Source organism: Rhododendron vialii, chromosome 6a, assembly GCF_030253575.1.
Source record: "Rhododendron vialii isolate Sample 1 chromosome 6a, ASM3025357v1".
Lineage (NCBI taxonomy): Eukaryota > Viridiplantae > Streptophyta > Magnoliopsida > Ericales > Ericaceae > Rhododendron > Rhododendron vialii.
Window position 1 is genome coordinate 8,892,546 of NC_080562.1, and position 25,247 is coordinate 8,917,792.

The 25,247-nt window shown below is 40.1% G+C and overlaps 1 protein-coding gene across 5 annotated transcripts; it reads right to left on the reverse strand.

Moving 5' to 3' along the window:
- Positions 1-2,577: 2,577 nt before the first annotated feature.
- Positions 2,578-23,385, reverse strand: LOC131328259 (endo-1,4-beta-xylanase 1-like). Of its 5 annotated transcripts, none has more exons than XM_058361214.1 (8): positions 22,510-23,367; positions 22,341-22,403; positions 21,208-21,545; positions 7,058-7,217; positions 5,851-6,203; positions 5,195-5,372; positions 4,497-5,033; positions 2,578-3,818 (listed from the first exon to the last, which is right to left on the reverse strand). In XM_058361214.1, exons 1-8 carry the CDS (start codon positions 22,579-22,581, stop codon positions 2,703-2,705), a joined length of 2,817 nt encoding a protein of 938 aa, XP_058217197.1. In that variant the 5' UTR covers positions 22,582-23,367; the 3' UTR covers positions 2,578-2,702. The 5 variants fall into 5 exon arrangements, with proteins under 5 accessions (XP_058217197.1, XP_058217198.1, XP_058217196.1 ...); XM_058361215.1 differs by lacking the exon at positions 21,208-21,545 and adding an exon at positions 7,306-7,643 and having other exon boundaries at positions 22,510-23,366; XM_058361213.1 differs by lacking the exons at positions 21,208-21,545; positions 22,341-22,403; positions 22,510-23,367 and adding exons at positions 7,306-7,643; positions 8,515-8,577; positions 8,677-9,031.
- Between the last annotated feature and the right edge of the window lie 1,862 nt (positions 23,386-25,247).

Consider the following 25,247-nt stretch of genomic DNA (forward strand, 5'->3'; position numbering starts at 1 on the left):
TATATTGCAAGATTTAAGAGTCAAACAAAAAGGCCCTGCTCCTTTGCATTGTGATAATCAAGCTGCATTGCATATAGCGGCAAATCCAGTTTATCACGAAAGAACGAAACATATTGAAATTGATTCACATTGTGAGAGAGAAGCTGCACATTGGTGAAGTTTTTCCAATCTATATTCCTTGACATATTTACGAAAGCCTTGGGAGGAGATAGCTTCAATCACTTGAGTCGCAAGTTGGGACTTCACAACATTCATTCTCCAACTTGAAGGAGAGTGTTGGAAATCATATCGTGTAATTGAAGTAATTTAACTTTCTTGTATTAGATCCCACAATTAGTGGGCCATCCTTAATTGTAGCAGTAAATTAGTATTGTCCTAGAATAGGCTTAGAAAGATTGTATATATATTCCTTGTACCCGTATTTCAATTCAATTCAATATACAGAAATTCTCTTCCACGCCTTATTATTTTCAGAAAATAGAATGGATGGGCACATTGCATTTTTCTAGATTGTTGTTTGTTGATGAAAGAATTCGCTAAATACTCGACATGCGCCTTTGCTCGGGGAAAAGTACTATCCATCAAAGAGAAAACGAAAAAAGGAAAAAACAAAAGTTCCATAATGTGGGGGGCTGATTTCACCGTGATCTTCTTGAACCTTTTTCTTTCTTTTGATGGACTGTGGAAGTGCTGAGTTGATCTTTGTACCTGCAGAACCGGAGGGGGGGGGAGTTCCTCAGGGAAGATGCTCCGACGAACAAGTCAGTGAGTGGAGAAGAAAGAAGAGAGTAGTTCAGGGAAAAAAATCAGATCCTTTCATGGGAAGGGCCACTCCTCTATTTATAGGCAAAAATGTAGAGTGTTGCACAGGTGAGGTTGGTTCTGCAACCCACGTGCTCTGTTACATTCGGGTGACGTCACATGTCAGGAGCATTTAATGAACGCCATTTCTTGGATATTGCAGAGTCGCGTTTGTCAATGTCAGACAAGTCACGTCAATCAGAGATGTCATCTCGGTTATCAGAGAAGACAACCCACTTTCATCAGAAGCTTCTAGAAGGTTCCACAAAGGCGGTTTCCAAACGATATACCGAACAGACACATAATCGGATAACAAAAGTCCTTCCGAGGGTAAATAGTGTCAAACGAACAATGGAAGAATTATCGAGTGATAGGACATCACCGAGCGATAGCGATTCTTTCCGAACGAAGATAGTATCCAATGTTCGGTTACTCTTATGAAGCTCGGCAAGATGCTCAGAGGTACATCTATCATTCGACAAATACGTGATGTGAAGCGTCAAGATGCGTGTTGACTCATAGATGAACTGAGACAATTGAACGATGAATCCACAGTGATATCATCTCTTTGATCCTTTTGAACCTTCGGATATTTCGGCCCACTACACATAATATGTAAGAATTAAGCATGCTTATTATGAACATGAGCAATGCTATTTAAAGAGACTTTGTGTACACAGATTCGAATAGAGATGTGTCCAGAACCGTCCAACAAACGTGAACCCCACAAGACGACAAGGAAGCTCACCCCCATCCAACTGTTTCGGACAAATCTGCTTATGTGCACAAATTCGAATAGAGATGTGTCTAGAACTGTCCAACAAACGTGAACCCCACAAGGAAGCTCACATCCATCCAACTGTTTCGGACAAATCTGTGTCCAGATGTGTGCAGAGTCTTTCTGATGAATATAGTGTTGATATAGCTAGGGGAACACTGAATAGGAAAAGCAACCACATACTTCGTTCTGTAATGACTGCAACTATCATACAGTTAACGAGCCATCAACAATCAAGATTCAAGCATTTAGAATCCGATATAAAACCAGGTTCTCCCATGTTTATCACACAATACGGAGTGCGAGATGCATTGATCCTTTACAATTGCAGATGCCAGAAATGGTAAACACGCAGCTTGAATGATCTCCATGCCCAAGACTATTGTTGAAGATTGCGTTTGAATAGTATACCCTAGGAATATTAACCTCATCTCATGCAAAAAAATTCTGGATTCAGTTCAGGGTACCTGTGTTAACGCGTCCCTTTTTTTTGCGACCTTTTTTAGCTTCACATTAGTATTTTGAGTGATAACCGAAAAAAATTATAGCGGGAAGAGGTGGTTAGGATGCATCTCCTCAAAATTTTGTCCTTGATCCTTTGTCTTGTGGCACACAAATTCTACAGAATTTGTGTATGCACCTGTATGCAGAATCAACTCTCATATGCAGAATCAAGCCTACCTGTATGCACCAGAAGGCATGGATTATACGGACTTGTAAAACAATATAGACACTATATGGCACTGTGAAGTTTAATGGCTTGTATGATCCCAGCGCGCCGCACTTATCGACTGTCCAGAGAAGGGTTATATATCTATTACAATATCAGTTGGTATTTCACCATTCCAGTGGCTGGAATTCCTAGCTTAATGCTTGGGTTAAACGAACCGCGGGAGTTTAAAATCTAGTTTTTTTTTTTTTTTTTTTAAACTTTCCACCGTATCAGAGTGATGAATCATAAACAAAACCAGTTCTGTTAAACAGAACAACACAGATAGAGAAGACCATGTGTTTATTACTTTGCTTAAATTTACAATGGTAAATCAACAGATCGAGCATTTTTCATTAACAAGAACGTAGGAATTGGAAAGTCACCAACCAATACATCTTCTCTTTTCACAAACTATAGATTGATAGATACCACCAGAGGAGACTCGCCCTTGTCGACAACAAATGTTTTGGAAACCTTCTTTGAAACACCAACAATCTCCACTTCATAGCTCCCTGGGAACCCCCTAAACTCTAATTGACATTTTTCATCGATATGCCCATGAGCACGAGACATCCACTCTTGTTTAAGATATAGGAGCCTCCTACCGGCTTCGTTCACATCCCCTTCGGCATTGACCAAATGTGAATTCTCCCGACTCATAAAAAGCTCCCAAAACCCCCACAACATAACTCCCTCTACCGCCGGATGAGCAAACACTTCACGAAGCATAACTTCCAAATCATCCCCCCTAACATACTCGTTAACTGACGACACGTCGAGCTCAGTGAACCATATCGGAAGACCGAGAATACCCAACTTATCCAATGCAGAACGAACAATGGGACCCACCGGGCTATCTATGTGTCCTTGAATTCCAATTCCTCCAACCGGGGCTCCTTGTTCTTGAAGATCAAGGATTTGCTCAATATACTTTTCCGGGGAGGATCGAGTGTCGCATCCGTCCTCGACGTGGTAATCGTTCACGAACAGGGTTGCGGTGGGATCCAGTTGGTTTGCTGTTTTGAACATATTTGCACGTATGTCTTTACCCAGGTGGCCCTGAAAAAAGGATCCGTGAAGCATCTCGTTGTTCACGTCGTAGTGTTTGAACTTCCCTTTGTATCGGGTGAGGAGGCCGTTTAGACGGTTTTGAACTGCAGTCCTCAAGTCATCGGTGCTTAAAGATTTTACCCACGATTGAACCGCATCATCCACTTCCCAGAAGATGCAGTGGCCACGGGCTTCAATGTTGTGGCTCTGACATAAGGTCAAGATGTCATCGGCGTCTTTGTAGTTGAAGTTTCCTTGTTGTGCCTCCGTCCAGTACCACTTCAGCTCATTTCCAAAAACAGTCCAGTTGAAATGTTTCACAAAGAAATTGACGAAGTCTTCGTTGTCTATGTTTGTTCTATTAACACATGCCCCAATGGGGAAACTATTTTGCGTTTGTCTTACTTTCACAAACGTGCCTACCAGGCTGCTCGAGTCTGATCCGGAGAATTTCAAGATGACATCGCGTTTGCGTATCTGCATGCAAAAAAGAGAAATTTTTGCTCAAGTAAATTAAGAAGAGAATGGTCTCAAACAATTTTAAAAACAGCAAAAAAGATTCGATCTTAATACAACTTAATTCGCCAACTCATGACAGAACACACTCAATCAGATAATAAACCTTCCAATTTGTAAGGGTAACTGATCAGAGCAATGGTGCTTCATTACCTTCCTGGCTATCAAACACTATGGATGTTCAAGTAAAACATATATCAAAACAAACGAGCCGGATACCAATAAGTTATCTGTGGAAAGAAGATACTCATTTCACCTTCATTTTTATGGAAACATGTAACTTGCAATTTGAAGGATACAATTCTTCTTTTTTGCTCCTTAATAAACTAAATTTTTACAAAAAAAAAGAAGCTTTGGAAACTGAATAACAGCGAGCTTGCAAAAGTACAGTATGAGTCCAACACCTAGATTCACACCCGCACCCGAGTCTGACTAACATAACTTCCTTCTTGCAATATATTCAAACGTTTGTAGACTTTCAAAAACTAAATATTGGAAAGAGTTAATAGTGTGGAGACTTTCCAAGGGGCTCAAAATTATGAAGTCACAAGGCACTTTGGTGACTTCTCATTCCTAGTCTAAAATCCTACTTCAACACAACGCATAAAACACAAAAATAAAACCATGTCTAGAAAGTACCTCATCTGTCTGCCTCTTCAAATGTCTGAACCTTGCCTGTCGGTCAACTGGGAAAATTTGGAGTCCCGCAAGCATCACGTCAACACCCGAAGCAGGACCTTGCACATAAACCATCACCTTATCTGGTTTCTTCTCAATTCTGAAAGACCCGGCAATTTCATGCCATGTGTTACCATTAATCTCAACTTGACCCCCGTTGACCCACTGGTTGTCCACACCAAGTGCAACACCCACGTTTTGGGGTCCGCTTGCCCCAGAACCAATTCGTACCCATGCGGATACTTGGTATGTCAAATAAAGCTGCAGTTTATCAGTGATCATCTGAGCGGGACCCATCCACGTTTGGGTGCGATTGGTCACAAGAATGTAGCGACCACTTAGGGGCTCGTGGGGTCCAAGGGAATCTCTTGCCATTGGAGGAAGTATATGTGGTGATCCCATTTTAACGCTTAAAGTGCAACTACCAAGGGGAAACCACTGGTTGGTGCCATCATAAAGGCTGCTGTTGGTGACTATGTTAACCCCAAAAGCTGGATTCTGCAACAAAAGAAAATCTATTCAGATCCACAAAGAGTAAGTTTTTGTATTTATGAAGTGCGCTTAGGGAAACAACCAAATCTGGTGATAGCACTAAAATTTTGGAATAAAAGTGTATAAATATATAAAACTTATGATTTTGAATCTCATAGTCAACCAACCTCAATAACAGGTGGAGGTGAAGGAGGCACTTTCTCAGCATGCTTTACAATTAAGCTATTGAGGAGAATATCTGTACCAGGAGGTGGGCCTTCTAAATAAACTACCACCTTCGATGGGGAAGCATTAATAAGAAATTTCCCCTGCAACTGTACCCAATCTTTGTCTGTTGCCTGCGAGCTATATAAGAAAACAGCTACTTACAAAAGGAAACTTCCTACATCAACCAAGTTGTGAGTACTCAATAAGAAAGAACCCAATATTCTAGCAAATCAAAATAATACCGTAAGAAATGTCCCATATCTATCTGAACTAAAAAAAGTTAAATGGGTAGACAGGAAAAATTCAACAAAAAACAAAATATTGAAGTCGAATGCCTAGACACAAAGATTCCAAGTACAAAAGCAAGGTAGTAACTTCAACAATCAAAAAGGATTTTGGACAAGTAGTAACGACAGCCTTCAAAAATTGCAGAACTTGCAAATCTTAGACTATCTGATATATATCAGTATGAAAGCCAGAGATTGTAGAATACAATTTGGACAGATACAAATTAAAGACGAATTATCCCATAGAGACAGCACAAAGTCGAAGGAGACCACAGTATAGACCACCAATTATCAAAGTAATATCCTAAGATAAGGTGGAAGAAACTAACTTGGCAATGCCTATGTATTGTTCGCGGGAATCTGGTGTCTGAACCCACAACGTAGCCCGGACATCTGAACTGCTGACATTGTTACCAAATATTCGAACTACGGCGGTAACCTCATAAGCAAGCTTTCGCTGCACTCTTCCACTTATCTCCTGCTGAATCCCATTCCAGTTCTGCGTGCGTTCTGTTGCTGATGCAAAGAACTTTCCAGACATTGGCATTATTTTCCCGTCTCCCATGGAGTCATGTAAAGCAATCTTGCAGCCTCTTCCAGACCAATTGTTAAGGCCATCCTCAAATTTAGGGTTAAGTATGATATTTTCATCTCCAGAAGCAAAACATCCGGCCCGAGTATCCTATCAAATCAGAAAGGAAGATACACATGCACATACCATTATGTGATGTAGAAGAAGATAAAACTCTAGTACACTGCATTATTTACCGAAGAAACCTTGTATGAAAACCATAATCTTCTAACCGACACATGATCACATTTTTCTGGCGAGCAATCAATTCAGTGTTCTAAAAGTCAGCCTAGGCGGCGCCTAGGCACTAGGTAGTGGTATGCTGCCTCAACTAGGGTCCTAGGCGTTACGTTGGGCAGCGGGATGATTAGTCAGCCGCTAGGCAGGATTAGTCAGTGATTGATGGGCAGGCGGGATAATTTGACTAGGCGACATTAGTCGGTAGGCGGGGACTAGTCAACGAGTATATTTTTAATTTTTTTTTATTTGGTTGTCTAAATATGAAATAATATAAGGGTGTCAAGTGTTATTTTACCAAAAAATAAATGTGATCTCTTCTGAGATCTCTCAGCAATCAAACCTCTAGTAAAATAAAAATAATGACTAAAAGGAAGGAAGCGGCATAGCAAATGTTCACTTTGATGAAATGTTCAATGATGAAGAGTCAACCACTAAAAGATAGTTTATGGGTGCAAAACTACACATTAATATATTTGGTTTTGATGGATAGATGGATGAATATTAGATGATTACATTTTGATTTTATTTGATGTTTTGTTCTACTTATGATGTTCTACTTACTCAAAACTATGGGAAGGGGGAATTATTTTCAAAAAAAAATACAAATAATGTCTAGTTGGCAACTAGTTGGCTAGGCGCCCCTCCGCCGCCCAACTCACGCTTTCTAGAACCATGGAAATCATCAAACTCAAATAAATAGGAAAGGGTTCAGACAATATACTTACTACACTTCTGATCATACTGGGACAAGAGATCACTATGGACTCTATGAGTAGGTCTATTCCAGGAGAGGGCCCTTCCAAGTAAAATATAACCCGGTCAGGCAAAGTTGACAGTTGGAACTTGCCTTCCAATGTTTCCCACTTATCTTTCGAAACAGAAGATCTGCACATGGTGATTCTCTTTAAAAAGTCTTTTATTACAAATAGTGAAACACGCCATACAGCAAAAAAGAAAACGAAATTTTGATTACTTTCCAATGAACTTGTAGGTAGTGGGTGAATGGTGGAATTCTAGTTTGAGTGTGGCCGTGACAACAGCTGAGCTCTGAATAGGGTCTGAGATGCAAACACGAGCAGAAACGCTGTAGGTGGGACCCACAGAAACTTTACCAGAGATATCTTGTTCTAATCCTTGCCAATGTTCCTTGCGATTGGTAACAACAGCATGATTTCTGCCTGGCTCGGCGGAAACTACAAACGCTTGACAGCAGTTGGGGTGCCATGAATCAAGCCCTCTAGAGAAGTCATGGTTCACTATAATGTTAGAAGCAATGCTGCCCCTTGAGTTGTTCATGTTTCCGTCTGATCTCTGTGGAGCGAAAGGTTTTAGTTCAAGCACCAAACGTTGATATGAGATATGACCTCAATGCTGAAAGATGGAGCAAGTTGAAAGATGAAAATTGTCTCTCTGACTTTATCTCTGACCTTTCTGATTTGTTTCCACTTTCCAAAAATCCACACAAGGATTTTATAGCAATCAGAGTACTACATGCACATTAATTGGCTTCACCTGTTCAGCAAGCAAATGCTAAAACGTTCTAACTTCCCTAATGTTTTCACAGTCATTGCTTTCGAAAACTGAACCACTGGCATAATTCCTAGTAACAGTCTAAATTGAACCTCTTTTATAACCAGTCATGCGCATATTTCTAAGTTCATGAATGCCAACAACATTTAAAGTTCCTTCTTTTGTTGACACTAACAACATTTACTGCTATCTAAACTCAATGACTTCTCTCATTTCCTGGAAAGCGAAAAAAAAAAAAGAAAGGTAGACAGAACGACCAACATATGGTAACTAACCATCCCGGAGTATAATTGATCAAAGGGGGCATAGACGGCACCAGGGGATTCGATGACACTCCGATTTCTAGCGTAACACAACTTAGTCCGACCAAAGGCATAGTCAATGTAAGCTGGCCCGAACACTTGATAGGAAGAAAAAAGAAGCATAGAGAGAAGGAGCTGGTGACCTAAACCCAATGTGAACACCCAAATGTGGCCCAAAAAACTATGAACACATGTCCTTTAAGACTCTATACCAACAGTCTCTCGTGTGCTGGTCTTTTCCATTTTCAACTTTTAATTAATCATAACAAATCAGGTACCTAAATCTTGAAGCAATGAAAGATACCAAAGAACGAGAAAGTGAAAATAAAACGGAACCAAACAGACCGAACCTCAGAGTTAAAGTTTTCGGCATTGCTTGTTGATGGGTCCTCCATAGTTTCTCCCATGGATCCCTGAAACAACCACAGGAACAAGAAAAACTTCTGAAATCAGACTCATCCCAAATGGGTATGACACCGAATAACGAAAAACAACTCATTTTTGAAGAGCACCTGTGATTTGCTTTGACTCCGATTTGTTGGAGAGACTCGACCCTTGAAGCACCAAGTCAATAGCTTCCTCATTTATATACTAAAAACCCCCTCTGGATTCTGGAAATTTACAATTAAAGTTTACGAATTTGCTTGGGTTCATCAAAACCCACCAACCAATCAAACCCCTCTGACATCACATCCTTACAGGTAAGACCATTTTCCCTTCACTTTTAAGAAAATCCCACTTTGTAGGAGTAATTCAAAAACCAGATTAAGGGTACCCCTGCAAGAAATCAAAACCCTGTCAAAAACTGACTCCAAGCTTAAATTTTTGCTTTGGTGATCCGGATAACTTAGGCTTTCAGATTGGATAAGCCCTAGTGAACCCTTGTATGCTTAAATTGAAATGAAAGATATATAAGTTTCCATAGCTTATTACATTCAAATAAATATAAATATTTCGTATACCTTGCTTTCTTTATAATCTTTAATCTTTTCAGTTACAAGGAGGCTTTCTTTACAATAATTCTTGGGTTAGGTGAATATTAGCTTTCATTCATCAATAAATATTGTGCTACTTATAATATTTCGAAGTACCAAAAAAAAAAAATATTGTGCTACTTATCAAAAAAATGGTACACGTAATCTTGCTTTCATTCATCAATAAATATTGTGCTACTTATAAAAAAATGGTACAAGTAATCTATAAGTAGGATAGGCATTATGTGCCAATTATATTTCTTTTTTTCTTTTTTGGAGATTTCATTAAATTATGCTTTGCCTCGTTTCTTTATTAACAGAGGAAATTCCACTAATCACAAGAGCTTCTTAAAGCGCGTTAAAAGCACTTCTATGGATATGCTTCAAAATAGGTACAAGTACAACTAGACTATTCCAACAAACATACTCGTATCTATTTTGATAAAAAGAAAAATAGTGTATACATAAGAGTAAGTGGAAATGGAATGCACGCCAACAATGGAAGATTTGTTTCTTTCACTATTTGGTGTAGGGGAAACCTTACGAATTTCAATTTCAGCTAGGGAGATGACATGCAAAAACGTCCAATTATATCCAAGTGGTGCCAAAAATAAGTCACTTCATTTATGTAATCTGAAACTTAATCTGTGTTTGGAAGTCTGGGAAGGAAAGAAAAAGCAAAGAGGAAATCATAGGAAAAGAATATTCCCTTCTTTTATTTAGTTTGAAGATACAGACATACAGTAAGGAAAGATACAAGAAATTGTAAGACCAAAGGCCAAAAAAAAAAAAAAAAGTAGGAAGGAAAACTAAATTCCCCTATTTTATCTCTTCCTGCCTTCAAATATTCTCTTCTCCAAGTAGATCTACAAAGAAAGCAATGGAAGCATTAGGCTCATCAATTGTATCTTGCCCCGCCAATAGCAGTAGTACTTTTTGAGTACTAAACATTCAATTTTGAAGCATAAATCAACACTATGGTTTTGATATTGACTACATAAAGTACATGGGAGAAAACACATTAAATCAAAGATGAGTTTCTTAACAGGATAATATGAACTAGAGATGTCCAACAAGCATATTAGGTTTTTGAGGTTTTTTTCCTGCTCGGTAAGCTAGAAGCAGCATATTATGTTCTATTTGACACTCTCCCAATTATTTAGGTGGATCTAGAACAACAAGAATAGGAACTGCAGCAGCTCCACTGCTCATTCATATATAAAATACATGAATAGGTTCCATCTGCAGAGATAGAGCTTGATGGAATGCTCCTTGGATTATATATTTTGGATAAAAGAAAGAGAAATTGCTTTGTCTATTTCTCGATCTAGGGTGATTCTGATGAATATTGCCATGCATGTGTATCCACTGTGTGAACCACCCTCATCTAGAATTGACAGTTAATCATAGTACTACACAAAGAAATTGATTTTGGCACTTTTAGTTATTTGCACTCCACTTTTTGTCTTTTGCCTATTTGAAATTACAACAATACCCTTTAAATTGGATGAACACTAACAAAATAAAGGGTAATTTGGTAATTCCACACAGGATAAAGACAAAAAGTGAAATGCCAATGACTAAATGAAAATTGCCAAAATCATTTTCCCACAAACAATCCCTTTTTTCACAACTGTCTACAGCTGCAATTGCATGCAAGCATCCTTACACTTAATTCCAATAATGGGTAGTTTTCCTTCCATCCAACAGAAAAACAAAAGGAAAAACAAAAGTACTCGAATAGGAAAGAGATTATACTTCTTTATTTCTTTCACAGCTAGGCAAATCCAGAACATGGAAAAACTAACCAGGCAATTTAGTATACAAGTAACAAATTCATCCACGTTTACCACATGTACAGTACTATCCCCCTTATCGGCTCAACATGGAGAAGGTGACTTATTTCTTCTGACTGTGATGCCAAATGTAGATGCCATACTTAATAATCATGTATCTTGAATGATCTAGCTCCATGCCAACTTGCATTGTGTCATGTAATTGCCATACCATACATCACTAGGAAAGACAAACAAAACACCTGATTCTAAATCAAGAACACGAAACGAAACACACCTGCTATGGAAGATATCATTAATTAGAACGCAATAGTATCAAGCATGTGATCCCCAATCGATGGGAGTACAGGTGGCGAGGGCCCAGAAACAAACCTATCCTTTGACAAAGTATGTATAAAGTAGCTACTCTCAGCAAATTTTTATTACTACTAAAATAGCATCACCCTATGTCTCCGAACATCGAAGAACACAAGGAATGTTATGCCATGGAGCGATGCCTCCAAATCAAAGTCGGAAAGCATCAGATAAGACAGGCTTGGAGACCTCATTCCCGTATGTGCTCATAACCTTTCTTCGTTTTCATTTAAAATATTCCAGAGGGTCAGTAGTTCACAATTAGAATTAAAGACCATATATACCTCAATCAAACAAACGTGAAGATGATTATCAAAAAAAAAAACAAACGTGAAGAGAATATTGTAGCGTCATTAACTTGGTATAGTGTCTTATATGGTATGGGATCAAAGTGTTTTTTCACATATTTAACACGTGTCAGACTGCTGATGATGCTAAAGCCCCGAAACTTCTTATAGTTTCCTCACTATTTGGTCCTTTGTCTTGTGGCACACAAATTCTATAGATGAGCTCATTTGACCACCAACCAACTTTCAGGCAGAATCAAGCTCACCTGTATGCGCCAGGTCCAGAAGGCCTGGAATAGATTGTGACAGATTTTCATAGAGATACATGATACGATTTCTAAAGCAAATTAGATACTATATGGAGGGTTGGCAATGGGGACAGATCGGAGCGGAAGAGTACTATCCCCGTTCCTGATCCTCAAAGCCCTTCTACGTCCCCGCCTCCATCCCCAATGGGGATTTGTTTTTTCCCTTCATCCCTGCCCCAAATGGGGAACGGGGATCCCCGCTGGAATTTGGGATCCAAAGTTTTTAGTAAAAGAAAAAAGAAACATATTTTCTCAACAACAGAGAGCAAAAAAGAAACTTTTAATGAATAAAAGATTCAAAATAAGATGCAGAACTTTAAGGACTTTATAGCTGAAGGCTGAAGCTGAAGTAAAAAAGAAATTTTTTACAACTCTAAAGTAAAATGAGCACAAATTTGTTTATACTACAAGCAACCAAACAACAGAGAGTAGTAGAGCACAAAATGTGTGTGTGGCTTTGAAAAAGTGGGAACTGGGAGTAGGAATGAGAAGTAACCGTAGAAAAATATAGCAAGTAATACTACTAAAATGTGTACTTATATTTCAGGGAATCGGGGATGGTGCGGGGAGCAAACGGGGAACGGATTCGGGGCAGGGATATGTCTGTCCCCTCCTGCTACCCGATCTCTGAAAATTTTCAAAAAAAATCCCCATATTCTACCCAATTCCCATAACAGATTTCCAAATTACCGATCCGTTCAGGGAGGGATCGGATCGTTTACGGACGGGTCGGACGAAATGGCCATCCCTAACTATATGCCACATTTATCAACTACTAAAAAGAAAAAAGGTTACTTCATGAAACAAAATCAGTTGGCATATCGCAATGCTAGTAATTGAAACCTCCTAAAGGGCTAACAAAAATAGTTCTGTCAACAGAACGACATAAACAGAGAGGACCATGTTATTATTCCTTTGCTTAAAATTTACAATGGTAAATCAAGAGATCAAACATTTTTCATTTACAAGTGTAGTAATTGTAAGGTCACCAACCAACCAGTATAACATCTTCTCTTTTCACAAACTATAGATTGATAGATACCACCAGAGGAGACTCGCCCTTGTCGACAACAAATGTTTTGGAAACCTTCGTTGAGACGCCAACAATTTCCACTTCATAGCTCCCTGGGAACCCTCTGAACTCTACCTGACCTTGTTCATCGATATGCCCCTGAGCATCAGACAACCACTCTTGCTTAAGTGAAAGAAGCCTCCTGCCGGCTTCATTCACGTCCCCTTCGGCATTCACCAAATGGGAATTCTTCCGAAATGTAAAAAGCTCCCAAAACCCCCACAACATTACTCCCTCCACCGCCGGATGAGCAAACGCTTCGCGAAGCATAACTTCCAAATCATCCGCCCTAACGTACTCGTTAACAGACGACACGTCGAGCTCAGTGAACCATATCGGAAGACCGAGAATACCCAACTTGTCCAGTGCAGAACAGACGATGGGACCCACCGGGCTATCTATGTGTCCTTGAATTCCAACTCCCCCCACTGGGGCTCCCTGTTCTTGAAGATCGAGGATGTGTTCAATGTACTTCTCAGGGGAGGATCGAATGTCGCATCCGTTCTCGACGTTGTAATCGTTCACGAACAGGGTCGCAGTGGGATCCAGTTGGTTTGCGGTTTTGAACATGTTTGCGCGTATGTCTTTACCCAGGTGGTCTTGATAAAAGGATCCGTGAAGCATCTCATTGTTCACGTCATAGTGTTTGAACTTCCCTTTGTATCGCGTGAGGAGGCCGTTTAGACGGTTTTGAACAGCTGTCCTCAAGTCATTTGTGCTTAAAGATTTTACCCATGATTGAACCATGTTTTCCACTTCCCAGAAGATGCAGTGGCCACGGACTTCCATGTTGTGGCTCTGACATAAGGTCAAGATGTCGTCAGCGTCTTTGTATTTGAAGTTTCCTTGTTGTGGCTCCGTCCAGTACCACTTCAGCTCATTTCCAAAAACAGCCCAGTTGAAATGTTTCGTGAAGAAATTGACAAAGTCTTCGTTGTCTATGTTTGTTCTATTCACACATGCGCCAATGGGGAAACTATTTTGCGTTTGTTTTACATCCACAATCGTGCCTACCAGACTGCTTGAGTCTGATCCGGAGAATTTCAAGATGACATCGCGCTTGCGTATCTGCATACAAAAAAGAGAACTCTTGCTAGAGTAAAGAAGCTTCCAATTTGTCAAGGGACTAATCGTACCAATGGTGCTTAGTTACGTTCCCAGTTTTCTTTTTTTTTCTAAAGCAAAAGATATATATGTTGAAGTAAAACATTTTACAAAAGACTTGAGCCCGATAACATAAAGTCAACCGCGGAAAGAAAAGTCATTTGGAGGCATTGTAAAGTCGTTCACAGCACAATAGAAGACATGACGTAGGATGAGAAAAAGCTGTGAAAGAAACGTAATGGGTGTATCGAATACAGCCACCCAGTAAAGCTACGGTATTTATATTAGGGTTAACGATTTGTACAATAACATAAAGACCCTACAAGAATACAATAAATACAATAAGACTACAGGAATACAGTAAATACAATAAGACCCCAATACTAGTTTCTACACTCCCCCTCAAACTGAGGCTGCGTAAGGAGCATCAGTTTGTCCAGAAGATATTCATGTCGAGCTCGAGTCATTGCCTTGGTAAATATGTCAGCTAGTTGGTTTTGGGAGGCAACATGGGGTAGTGTAATCTCACCATCTAGGTATTTATCACGAATAAAATGGCAATCCACTTCAATATGCTTTGTACGTTCGTGAAATACCGGATTAGATGCAATACGAACAGCACTAACATTATCAGCATATAGGGGCGTTGGAGTCTGAATGGGCATTCCTAGTTCTTGCATAAGTCCCCTAAGCCATGTGATCTCACCACAAGATGAAGACATTGCTCTATACTCGGCTTCTGCTGAGGACTTAGAAACTGTGGGTTGTTTCTTGCATTTCCAAGAGATAAGTGAATCACCAAGAAACACGCACCAACCAGTAGTAGAGCGACGAGTGTCAGGGCAACCAGCCCAATCAGCATCAGCATAGGCTCGTAACTGGGTAGAGGAGTGGGAAGGAAAGAATAGTCCTCTTAATACAGTTCCTCGAAGATAACGAATAATTCGATGAACGGCAGTAAGATGGACCTGACACGGATTAGAAACAAATTGACTAACTATGTTGACTGCATAACAAATATCCGGCCGAGTCATAGTAAGGTAAATAAGACGACCGACAAGCTGACGGTAAGTAGTTGGATCCGAAAGCCGTTTACCATCATCACGTTTGAACTTGACATTCACCTCCATGGGGGTATCAACACATTTTCCATCAGTCAGATTTGCAAACTTAATCAAGTCCATGGTGTATTTCCTCTGATTAATACTATACCCATAATTGGAGTCTTGAACTTCTAAGCCAAGAAAGTACGTCAATCGTCCTAAATCCTTCATCTTAAATGATCGACAAAGAAGATGTTTCAAGTTCTCAATACCCACGATATCATCACCAGTGATAAGGATGTCATCAACATACAACAAAAGAATCGTAATTCCCTGTGAAGAATTGCGGGTGAACAATGAGTAGTCATAACTACTTTGTGTGTACCCCGCATCAAGAATAACCTTTCGAAACCGCTCAAACCACGCTCTTGGAGCTTGTTTTAGACCATATAATGACTTTTTCAGCTGACAAACCGTGGACTTATCATGAGAGTAGCCCGGAGGAGGTTTCATGTAGACAGTTTCTTTCAAATGGCCATGGAGAAATGCATTTTTCACATCCATTTGAAAGATAGGCCACTTGCGCACAGAAGAAAGAGCTACAAGAAGACGTACAGAGGTCATTTTTGCGACGGGAGCAAATGTTTCTTCATAATCAATACCATACTCCTGTTTATAACCCTGTGCAACAAGTCTAGCCTTGTATCTTTCAATGCTACCATCAGAATTTAGCTTAACAGAAAAAACCCACTTACTGCCAATAATAGAAGTGTTAGGAGGGGAAGGGACCATATCCCATGTGTCATTCTCAAGTAAAGCACTTAGCTCTGCATCCATCGCTTCTTTCCAACAAGGTTCGTTAACTGCTTGCTGGTAAGAAGAAGGAATATCAATAGAATCCAAAGAAGTAAACAATGAGTGATGTGCAAGGAGAGTGAGGCGGTCCGGGGGACGAGTGGAACGAGTCGACCGTCGCAAAGAGACAACTGGTTCAGAAGGAATGGGCTCAACCAAAGTAGAGGAATGGAGAGGAGAACTTACAAGTTCGAAAGGAGAAGACTGACCTTGCTCCGGTTGGTGAAGAGAAGTTGCGGTAGGTTGACCTTGTTTGCTCTGACGTTGGTAAACCAACTGCTTTGTGGCAGCAGTAGAACTTGAAATGGGATCCTCACAAGGATCTGAAAAATCGGGTAGTATAGGGAGAGATGATTCAGAGGATCGAGCAATAGAAACATAGTATGAAATGCTTTCTAAAAAAATGACATGACGAGAGACACGAATGCGACGAAGTTGAGGATCATAACATTGGAAACCCTTTTGGTCAGGACTATATCCGACAAAAACACACATGGCAGCTTGTTTAGATATTTTCGTTCTTTCATGAGCTGGGAGATGAACAAAACACACACAACCAAATACATGTAATCGCGAATAGTCAGGAACACTACGAAACAAAGAGGAATAGGGAGTTATATCCTTCAAAACCGAGGATGGAAGACGATTGATTAGATATACAGCTGTTGACACAGCCTCGACCCAAAACGTAGAAGGTATGTTGGAATCAGAGATCAGGGTCCTCGCAACATCTAAAATATGACGGTTTTTCCTTTCTGAAACACCATTTTGTTCAGGGGTATCGGGGCAAGTTCGCTGTGATTGTATCCCTTCAGTTTTCAAAAAATTTTGAAACGCCGTTAACATGTATTCTCCCCCTGAATCCGAACGCAGAATTTTTATCTTCCGATTGGTCGGATGATAATATTTCACCGTCGTATCAAATTGAGTCCGGCACATGGATAAGAATGTTTTGAAATGGGAGAATACTTCAGACTTATGACGCATAAAGTAAATCCAAGTATACCGAGTACAATCATCAATGAACAAAACAAAGTATCTGTACCCCAATCTAGATAGAACCGGAGAAGGACCCCAAACATCACTATGAATCAAGTCGAACGGCGAAGTTTTAACATTACTATGAACGGGAAAAGGCAAATGTACGCTTTTACTCAAACAGCAACTAATGCAAGATTTATTAATACTACTCAAGGAAGAAATTTTGTCTTTCAAAGAACCCGAACAAAATAAAGTATCTAGCTTTTTGGCATTTGGATGCCCAAGTCTACGGTGCCACATATGCCAAAGTTTATTTGAAATAGAAAAATCTGAATCTGAATGAGTAAATAGGCAAGTATCACAATTTGGCCTCTCAAACTCCAGAGCAAACAGTCGACCAATTCTACGACCCTTCCCCTTCACCATCCCAGTGCGACGGTCCTGTATAAGACATCCATCACGAGAAAAAGAAACGATGTTATCATCATCAACAAGTTGACCCACAGAAATGAGATTAGAAGTGAGCTTAGGAACTAGGAAAACATTTGGTAAACGAAGGGAAGAATTAGGAGTAACAGACATGGAGAGGTTATTAGTCCCAATAATGTCTAATTTTTCGCCATTTGCTGCAAGGATATGTGTGTTTCCAGTATAAGGTTTGGTGGAAGATGGACTTGTGTGTATGCCAGTCATATGGTTGGATGCACCCGAGTCAATTATCCAAAGAGGGTTTATTATGGGAGAGAGGTGAGAGTTCTTACCAGACAAGCCAATGGCTGAGAAAGCAGAGGAAATAGCGGAAGAAACAGAGCTTTGTACCAAATTTCGAATGTCATCATTAATCGGTGCCCCATTCTGCAAGCCTGTGGGAGAAGCCATGCCCAGTTTCACATCAGTATTGGACCCATCAGATGTAACACCAGCAACATGATAAGCTTGGTGATTAGATTTCTTTCGGTTGAAATTTTTGCCCCCTTTCTGTTGAACTTCAACACACTCAGTTATAATATGCCCAGGCTGTTTACAATAAACACATACATTCTTCTTTTTACAGTGCGATACCACATGGCCAAACTCCTTGCATTCAAAACACTGAGTTTTGGACAAATCCCTTTGAAACGGTTTTCCGAAGCCTTGTTTTGCAACAAAAACTGACTCAACAGTCCTTTTCCCTTCTAGAATGGCTTGTGTTGCTATTCTTGTCTCCTCTCGAAGAAGTTCCCCTAAAACCATATCCATGGTTGGTAGTGTACCACGGTTTAAAATATTACCCCGGATATTTTCATAATCTGATCGCAATTTCATCAAGAATTGCATCACTTTCCTTTCATCATAAATGGTCTTCAGATTTTGAATACAACAAGCTGTGGTCATATTGCCCATGTTGACAAACTCATATTCAGACCACAAGTCCATGAAACCAGCATAAAATTCCTGTATAGTTTTCTCACCTTGTTCATAGCTAAACATATCATACTCGATCTGAAACTTACGAGCGAGGTTTGATTGTTGGTAGACTTTCTCTAGATAATCCCACATCTCTTTCGCTGTTCGAAGTCCTCGCATCGGAATCCCAATATTGGTATTCACAGAGCCCAAAATCCATGATACAACTTTAGCATTGTTCACCCGCCATTGAGCCGCCGCCTGTATCGCCGCTGCTTTAGCTGCCTCATCTTTAGCTTTAGATGCATCAGGTGGGATTTCTGATCCATCAACGAAACCCCATAAACCTTTCCCTTCAACAAAGAACTGAAAGTGGAATCGCCAAACAGAATAGTTCTTCCCATCTAACTTTACTGCCATTGTTTGCCCCATTGTTTGTGCCTTACATGCACCTTGTTTCATTGTGGTCCCTATGTTATTGATCCGTTGTTTCCCTCCCCGCGTGCGAGTCAGGAGTCGCACGTGTGTGGGAGTGTTAGAGTTTGTCCCACATTGGTTAATTATAACGTCCAAAACTAGTATATGAGCCTGGGCAGCCTTTGCACTCATTGCCAATTGGTTTTGAGTTGGATGCTTTAACAAAAATGATTAAGTCATGAGGCACTTTGGTGACTTCTCATTTCTAGTCGAAAATGCCATTTCAACAGAAAGCATAAAAAACAAAAAACATGTCGAGCAATTACCTTATTTGTCTGCCTCTTCAAATGTCTGAACCTTGCCTGGTGGTCAACTGGGAAAATTTGGAGTCCAGCTAGCATCACGTCAACACCTGAAGCAGGACCTTGCACACAAACCATCACCTTATCTGGTTTCTTCTCGATTCTAAAAGACCCACCAATTTCATGCCACGTGTCACCATTAACCTCAACTTGAACCCCGTTAACCCACTGGTTATCCACCTTAAGTGCAACGCTCACAGTTTGGGGTCTGCTTGCCGCAGAACCAATGTGTACCCATGCGGATACCTGGTATGTCAAATAAAGCTGCAGTTTATCAGTGATCATCTGAGCGGGACCCATCCACGTTTGGGTGCGATTGGTCACAAGAATGTAGCGACCACTTAGGGGCTCGTGGTCTCCTAGAGAATCTCTTGCCATCGGAGGAAGTATATGTGGTGATCCGCTTTGAACACTTAAACTGCAACTACCAAGGGGAAACCACTGGGTGGTGCCATCATAAAGGTTGCTGTTGGTAATAATGTTAACACCAAAAGCCGGATTCTGCAACAAAAGAAAATTAATTCATACCTTAAAGAAAAATTCTGTATCTATTAAGTGTGCTGAGGGAACCGAGAAATAGAGGTAACATTAAGTTCTTGGGATAAATTAGTGTGTAATCATCTAAAACTTGTGCTTCTGAATCCATTTATTTAACCAACCTCAATAACTGGTGGAGGTGAAGGAGGGACTTTCTCAGCATGCTTTACAACAAAGCTATTGAGGAGAATATCAGTGCCAGGAGGTGGACCTTCCAAAGAAATTACCACCTTTGAGGGGGAAGCATTTATAAGAAATTTCCCCTGCAACTGCACCCAATCTTTGTCTGTTGCCTGCAAGCTTCAGAAGAAGCGAGCTATTTCAGCAAAAGGCAGTTTCCAGAGAAAGAAAACCCTATTTTTATTTAGAGGTGTCTAGTTAGATCCGTAGATCTATATAGCATACAACAATATGAAAACCACGGAATGTGAACTAGAGTTCGGAAAATATAGAAATCAGAAACAACCTATTGATCAATTCTGTCCAAGGAGAGAAAAACATCGGAAAATAGATCTCATCTAAGTTGTTAAGATAAGGTGGAAGAAACTAACTTGCCAATTCCTATGTATTGCTCACGGAGATCTGGGGTCTGAACCCACAATGTAGCCTGTACAACTGCACTAGTGACATTGTTACCGAATATTCGCACCATGGCAGTAACTTCGTAAGCAAGCTTTCGCTGGACCCTTGAAGTTATTTCCTGTTGGATCCCATTCCAGATCTGTGTGCGTTCCGTTGCAGATGCAAAATACTTTCCAGACATTGGCATTACTTTTCCATCTCCCATAGAGTCATGTAGTACAATCTTACAGCCTCTTCCGGACCAATTGTTAATGCCATCCTCGAAGTTGGGGTTTAGTATGATGTTTTCATCTCCCGGGCCAAAGCATCGAGTGCTTGTATCCTATCAAATTAGAAAGGAAGATACATGTAGAAACTTTACGTCTGTATGAAGACATAAAACCATTGTCCATTAGTAGCTGAAGAAAGTAGAACATCGCTTGGAATAGTAAGAAAAGAAAGGATATCTCACCAAATCTCACCATTTTTTGTGACCAATGATGAAAAGTGAAAACAAATAAGACCCACAAAAAGAATCATTTCCTTTCATCTGTCACCAATACTGATCATATCTCGCATCCTTTATTCGTCCAAAACAGTGAGATTCTCATTTCTTTTGTTTTCTCATCATTCCTCACCATCCTAACCCACATGGTCAACAACCCTAATCTTCAAATTCAATCTAATCGATGCATGATCCCATTTTGCTGCTTGTTAGCAATTATATCGGAGGACGGCTTAGAGAATAATATACTTACTTCAGTTTTGATCGTGTAGGGACAAGAGATCACTATGGACTCTATGAGTAGGTCTATTCCAGGAGATGGCCCTTCCAAATAAAATACAATGCGGTCGGGCAAAGTTGAAAGTTGGAACATGCCTTCCAATGTTTTCCACTCATCTTTCGAAACAGAAGATCTGCACATGGTGATTCTCTTTAAGAAATTTTTCCTTACAAATAGTGAAACACGCCATACAGCAAAAATGAAAACAAAAACTTGATTACTTTCCAATGAACATGTAGGTAGTGGGTGAATGGCGGAATTCTAGTCTGAGTGTGGCCGTGACAACAGCTGAGCTCTGAATAGGGCCTGAGATGCCAACACGAGCACAAACTCTGTAGTTCGGACCCGCAGTAACTTTTCCTGAGATATCTTGTTCTAATCCTTGCCAAGGTTCCTTGCGATTGGTAACAACAACATGATTTCTGCCTGGCTCAGCGGAAACTACAAACGCGTGACAGCAGTTGGGATGCCATGAGTCAAGCCCTCTAGAGAAATCATGGTTCACTATAATGTTAGAAGCAACACTGCCCCTTGAGTTGTTCATGTTTTCGTCTGATCTCTGTGGAACGAAAGGTTTTAGTTCAAGCACCAAACGTTGATAGGAGATACGACCACAATGCCGAAAGATGGAGCAAGTTGAAAAATGAAATTGTCTCTCAGACTATCTCTGACCTTTCTGATTTTGTTGCAATCAAGAGAGTATGTGCACATTAGTTGGCTTCACCTCTACCGCAAGCAAATGATAAAATGTTCTAAACTCCCTAATGTTTTCACAGTCATTGCTTTCGAAAACTGAACCAGTGGCATAATTCCCAATAACAGTCTAAATTGAACCTCTTAACTAACCAGTCACGCGCATATTTCGGAGTTCAAGACTGCCAACAACATTTTAGTAGCTTCTTTTGGTGACACAACATTTCTTGGCTTCTAGATTCCATGACTTTTCTCATTTTCTGGAAAGCGGGAAAAAAAAAAAAGTAGATGGGGGTGAGATCCGATTACAGTCCTCCACATGGACTTCTGCCATAGCCCAACTTAGTCCTAGACTCCTACTAAAGGCATGGTTAACGTAAGCGAACCCGGACACCTGATTTATATAAACAAATGAAAAAAGCATAGCGACAAGGAGCTCGTGGCCTAAATGCAATGAAAATCTCCCAAATGTGGCCCAAATTTTTTTTAAACATATGTCCTAGATTTGAACCATTAACCTTGTGTGCTGATTTTTTCATACTTCCAATTCTAACCAAATCATCTAAAATCAGGTACCTCAATCTTGAAGCAATACATGCATACCCATCAACGAAAAAAGTTAAAGATAACCCACAAAGTGGGGGAACCAAACAGACCGTACCTCAGAGTTCAAATTTTCGGCATTGCCTGCTGATGGGCGCTCCATAGTTTCTCCCATGGATCCCTGAAATAACCACAGGAACAAGAATAACATCTTAGATTAGAGTGATCCCAATGGGTATGAAACCGAATAACCAAAAACATAGCATTTTGCATTTTTTTAAGAACACCTGTGATTTGCTGAGACTCTGGTTTGTTGGAGAGACTGGACCCTTGAAGCACCAATTCAATAGCTTTCTCATTTATATACTAAACCCCCTCTGGGTTTTGGAAATGTACAATTGAAGCCTACGAATAGCTTGTGTCCATACCTTTTTCTCTTCACTTAAAGATAATCCCACTTGGTCTGGACTCTTGAGTAATCCACCAGAAGAAATCAAATCCCTTCTTTTGTTAAAATTTGACTCCAAGCCCTCGTGAACCCTTGTATGCTTGAATTGAAATGAAAGGTTTGTGGGTTTTTAGGGATGCTACTACATTCTTGTAAATGCGTTCTCCATCTACCTTGCTTTCTTTATAATCTTTACAGGGAAGCTTAATTTACAATTAATAATATACTTAGGTTAGGTGAAGACTAGCTTAGCTTTCATTCATCAAAGGGAGAAACAGGGTTTGTCCTTCACTCTATCATGATTTTAGGAGGTTGCGCAATAAAATAATATAGGTGGAAATAGTAAATACGTAACGTGACTTCACAAAGATTACTGGCACTGATGACTGATCTCGGTGGTCGGATTTTTTGGTCGTTTGTGAGGTTCGAAGAGTAGGATCTCCGCGGTCGCTTGTGGGATCCGGCCGCTTGTGGGGTTCGAGGCAACATGGGTTGCCGGCTATTTTCTTCTTCAGTTCGGGCAGCTAGCTTCTGGTTTTCGGTGTAGTGTGTGAGTTGACTGAAGCTCAACTAATCAGAGAACGAAGACCAGCGGTTCAGGGCACAGCAAGGTTTGTCGAGAACCGCTCGGGGTGCTATGATTTCGTTCGGGCTTGTTTGAGATTTGACATGGGTTGCTCCGGTGAGGTCATCGTATCTTCTTTTTGTTCTTTTTGTCGTAAAGTATAGTACATCAAGAGCTAGCTTAATTTAGAGCAATACTGTTGGGCCGTTTTGGAATAAGCTGCCCACTTCACATGATTTCTTAACGGGCTATTAGACTGCTGATTTTCTAACGGGCCATGGATTAAACTCTGATCCTGGATTGGCCTTGGCCCGCTGGAATAGTGGGCTATCTTTGAGCCTTGGAAATCAGTCTTAGCGAAATTCGGGCAAAAACAACTGGAAAATTCATTTTGAGAAAAAAAAATTTACACCGCCGGTGTAAATATTTATTTCTTTCAAATCAATTACATCGCGCCACGTTGCAAAACAGTGGTCACAATCAATAAAACATAGCAACGTGGCGTAATAAAATTGATTTGGAGGATTTACACTGGCGATGTAAAGAATTTAATCTCATTCATTTTTATTTAGCTGGTCAACTTCCAAATTTACAATCACTGTGTTTGGTTCACAGTTTTGGAGTGTAAATTTTGAATTAAAATGTCAAAACATATGATTGGATGCCTCATCTCAAAGATAAGTAAGTCACCCTTGAATCTCTTAAACTAGCGGTCCAAGGTAATATACATTAGAAGAAAAAATGTAATCTGTTAGACACGGATAGAACGGTAAGTGTAGAGTGATATTATGAATCTGTTAAGGCATTATATAACAATATAAAACTGATGAATGACTCTAGATAGTCTGATGCAACGCGCACTCGGCAATTTAGCGAAAATGTTGGTTTGACTAGGTGGTTGTCAAAAATCTTTTCCGAACTACTACCACACAAAAAAAAATGATCCTAACCCCTCTCTCCCTTCTTTTTCTATTGGGACCTATCCTTCGCCAAAACCTAACCGCTTCGGTGTCTTCTTACCTAGACACTCTCAGAAAAAATCCATTGTCAACCAAAAGCCTCAGTCAAAACCCTAGGCGCTTCCCAATCCCGTTGTCTCTTTGCCATTCGTCAAAACCTAACGTCTAGTCAAATCCCGTGAGGTTACCCATGTACACAAGAGGGAAATCTTGGTTGACATGTTTGTCATTTGTTCTTTATTTTCAACCAAACACAAACGTAGGTCCTTTCCCTAATTTTCTATCGGTGTCTTTTTCTCTTTTCGTTTCCATATTTCAAGTTTCCACCACAGATTCATGATCTAAACTTAACATATATTGTAGCAAAACAATCTGAAAAAAGGCAAGAAACCCTTTGTGGGGGGGTATCAATTAGTTATGCTGTCAATTTTGCCTTACTTCAAATCCTCGAACTCTATTAAATACTAAGTCCAAATTCTTACCTGAAACAGTTCCAGTGCTGATTCAATTTATTGATTCAATCCGGACTGCTTTCTACTCTAAGAATGTGGGGACAGGCTCCAGCTAGGGGGCCACAAGTTGGTGTTGGTCGATTGAAACCACTTTTGACAAAATTGATTCCATGTGACCAATATGTCAGCCCTTGGGTTTTGCCTGTTTTGCATGTGAAGAGTCTAGAAGCTTGATTTTTGCACTTACCACAAGGAGGTTATTCACTTTACTTGGTTGAGAAATTTGGCATCTTAGAGCAAGTCCACACGTGTATGTACCAAATCCCATGCCAATGCCAAAATTTGGCATCAAGAAAGGTAAAACCCTCTCCGCCTTGGTGCCAACCTCAATGCCATTCTTGGTGTGAAATATGGCATCCAATTTGGCAAATGCCAAATTTGTCAAATCTCCAATTCATTTTATTTCATCGGATAATGAATAGGTTTAATTCAATAGTCTGAATTTGAGATTGAGCTAAAATAGCATCAAACCAGTGCAATAGCACTGATATTTTCTTTTGACTTTCTGATAATACACGAAGCGGAATAATAACTTTGGCAA

Coding starts and splice junctions, on each gene's coding strand:
- LOC131328259 (XM_058361214.1), bottom strand. CDS start 22,581: ATGAGAAAGCTATTGAATTGGTGCTTCAAGGGTCCAGTCTCTCCAACA. Junction 22,404..22,509: donor AGAGTCTCAGCAAATCACAG/GTGTTCTTAAAA, acceptor TGGTTATTTCAG/GGATCCATGGGAGAAACTAT. Junction 6,204..7,057: donor CCAGTATGATCAGAAGTGTA/GTAAGTATATTG, acceptor CTGATTTGATAG/GATACTCGGGCCGGATGTTT.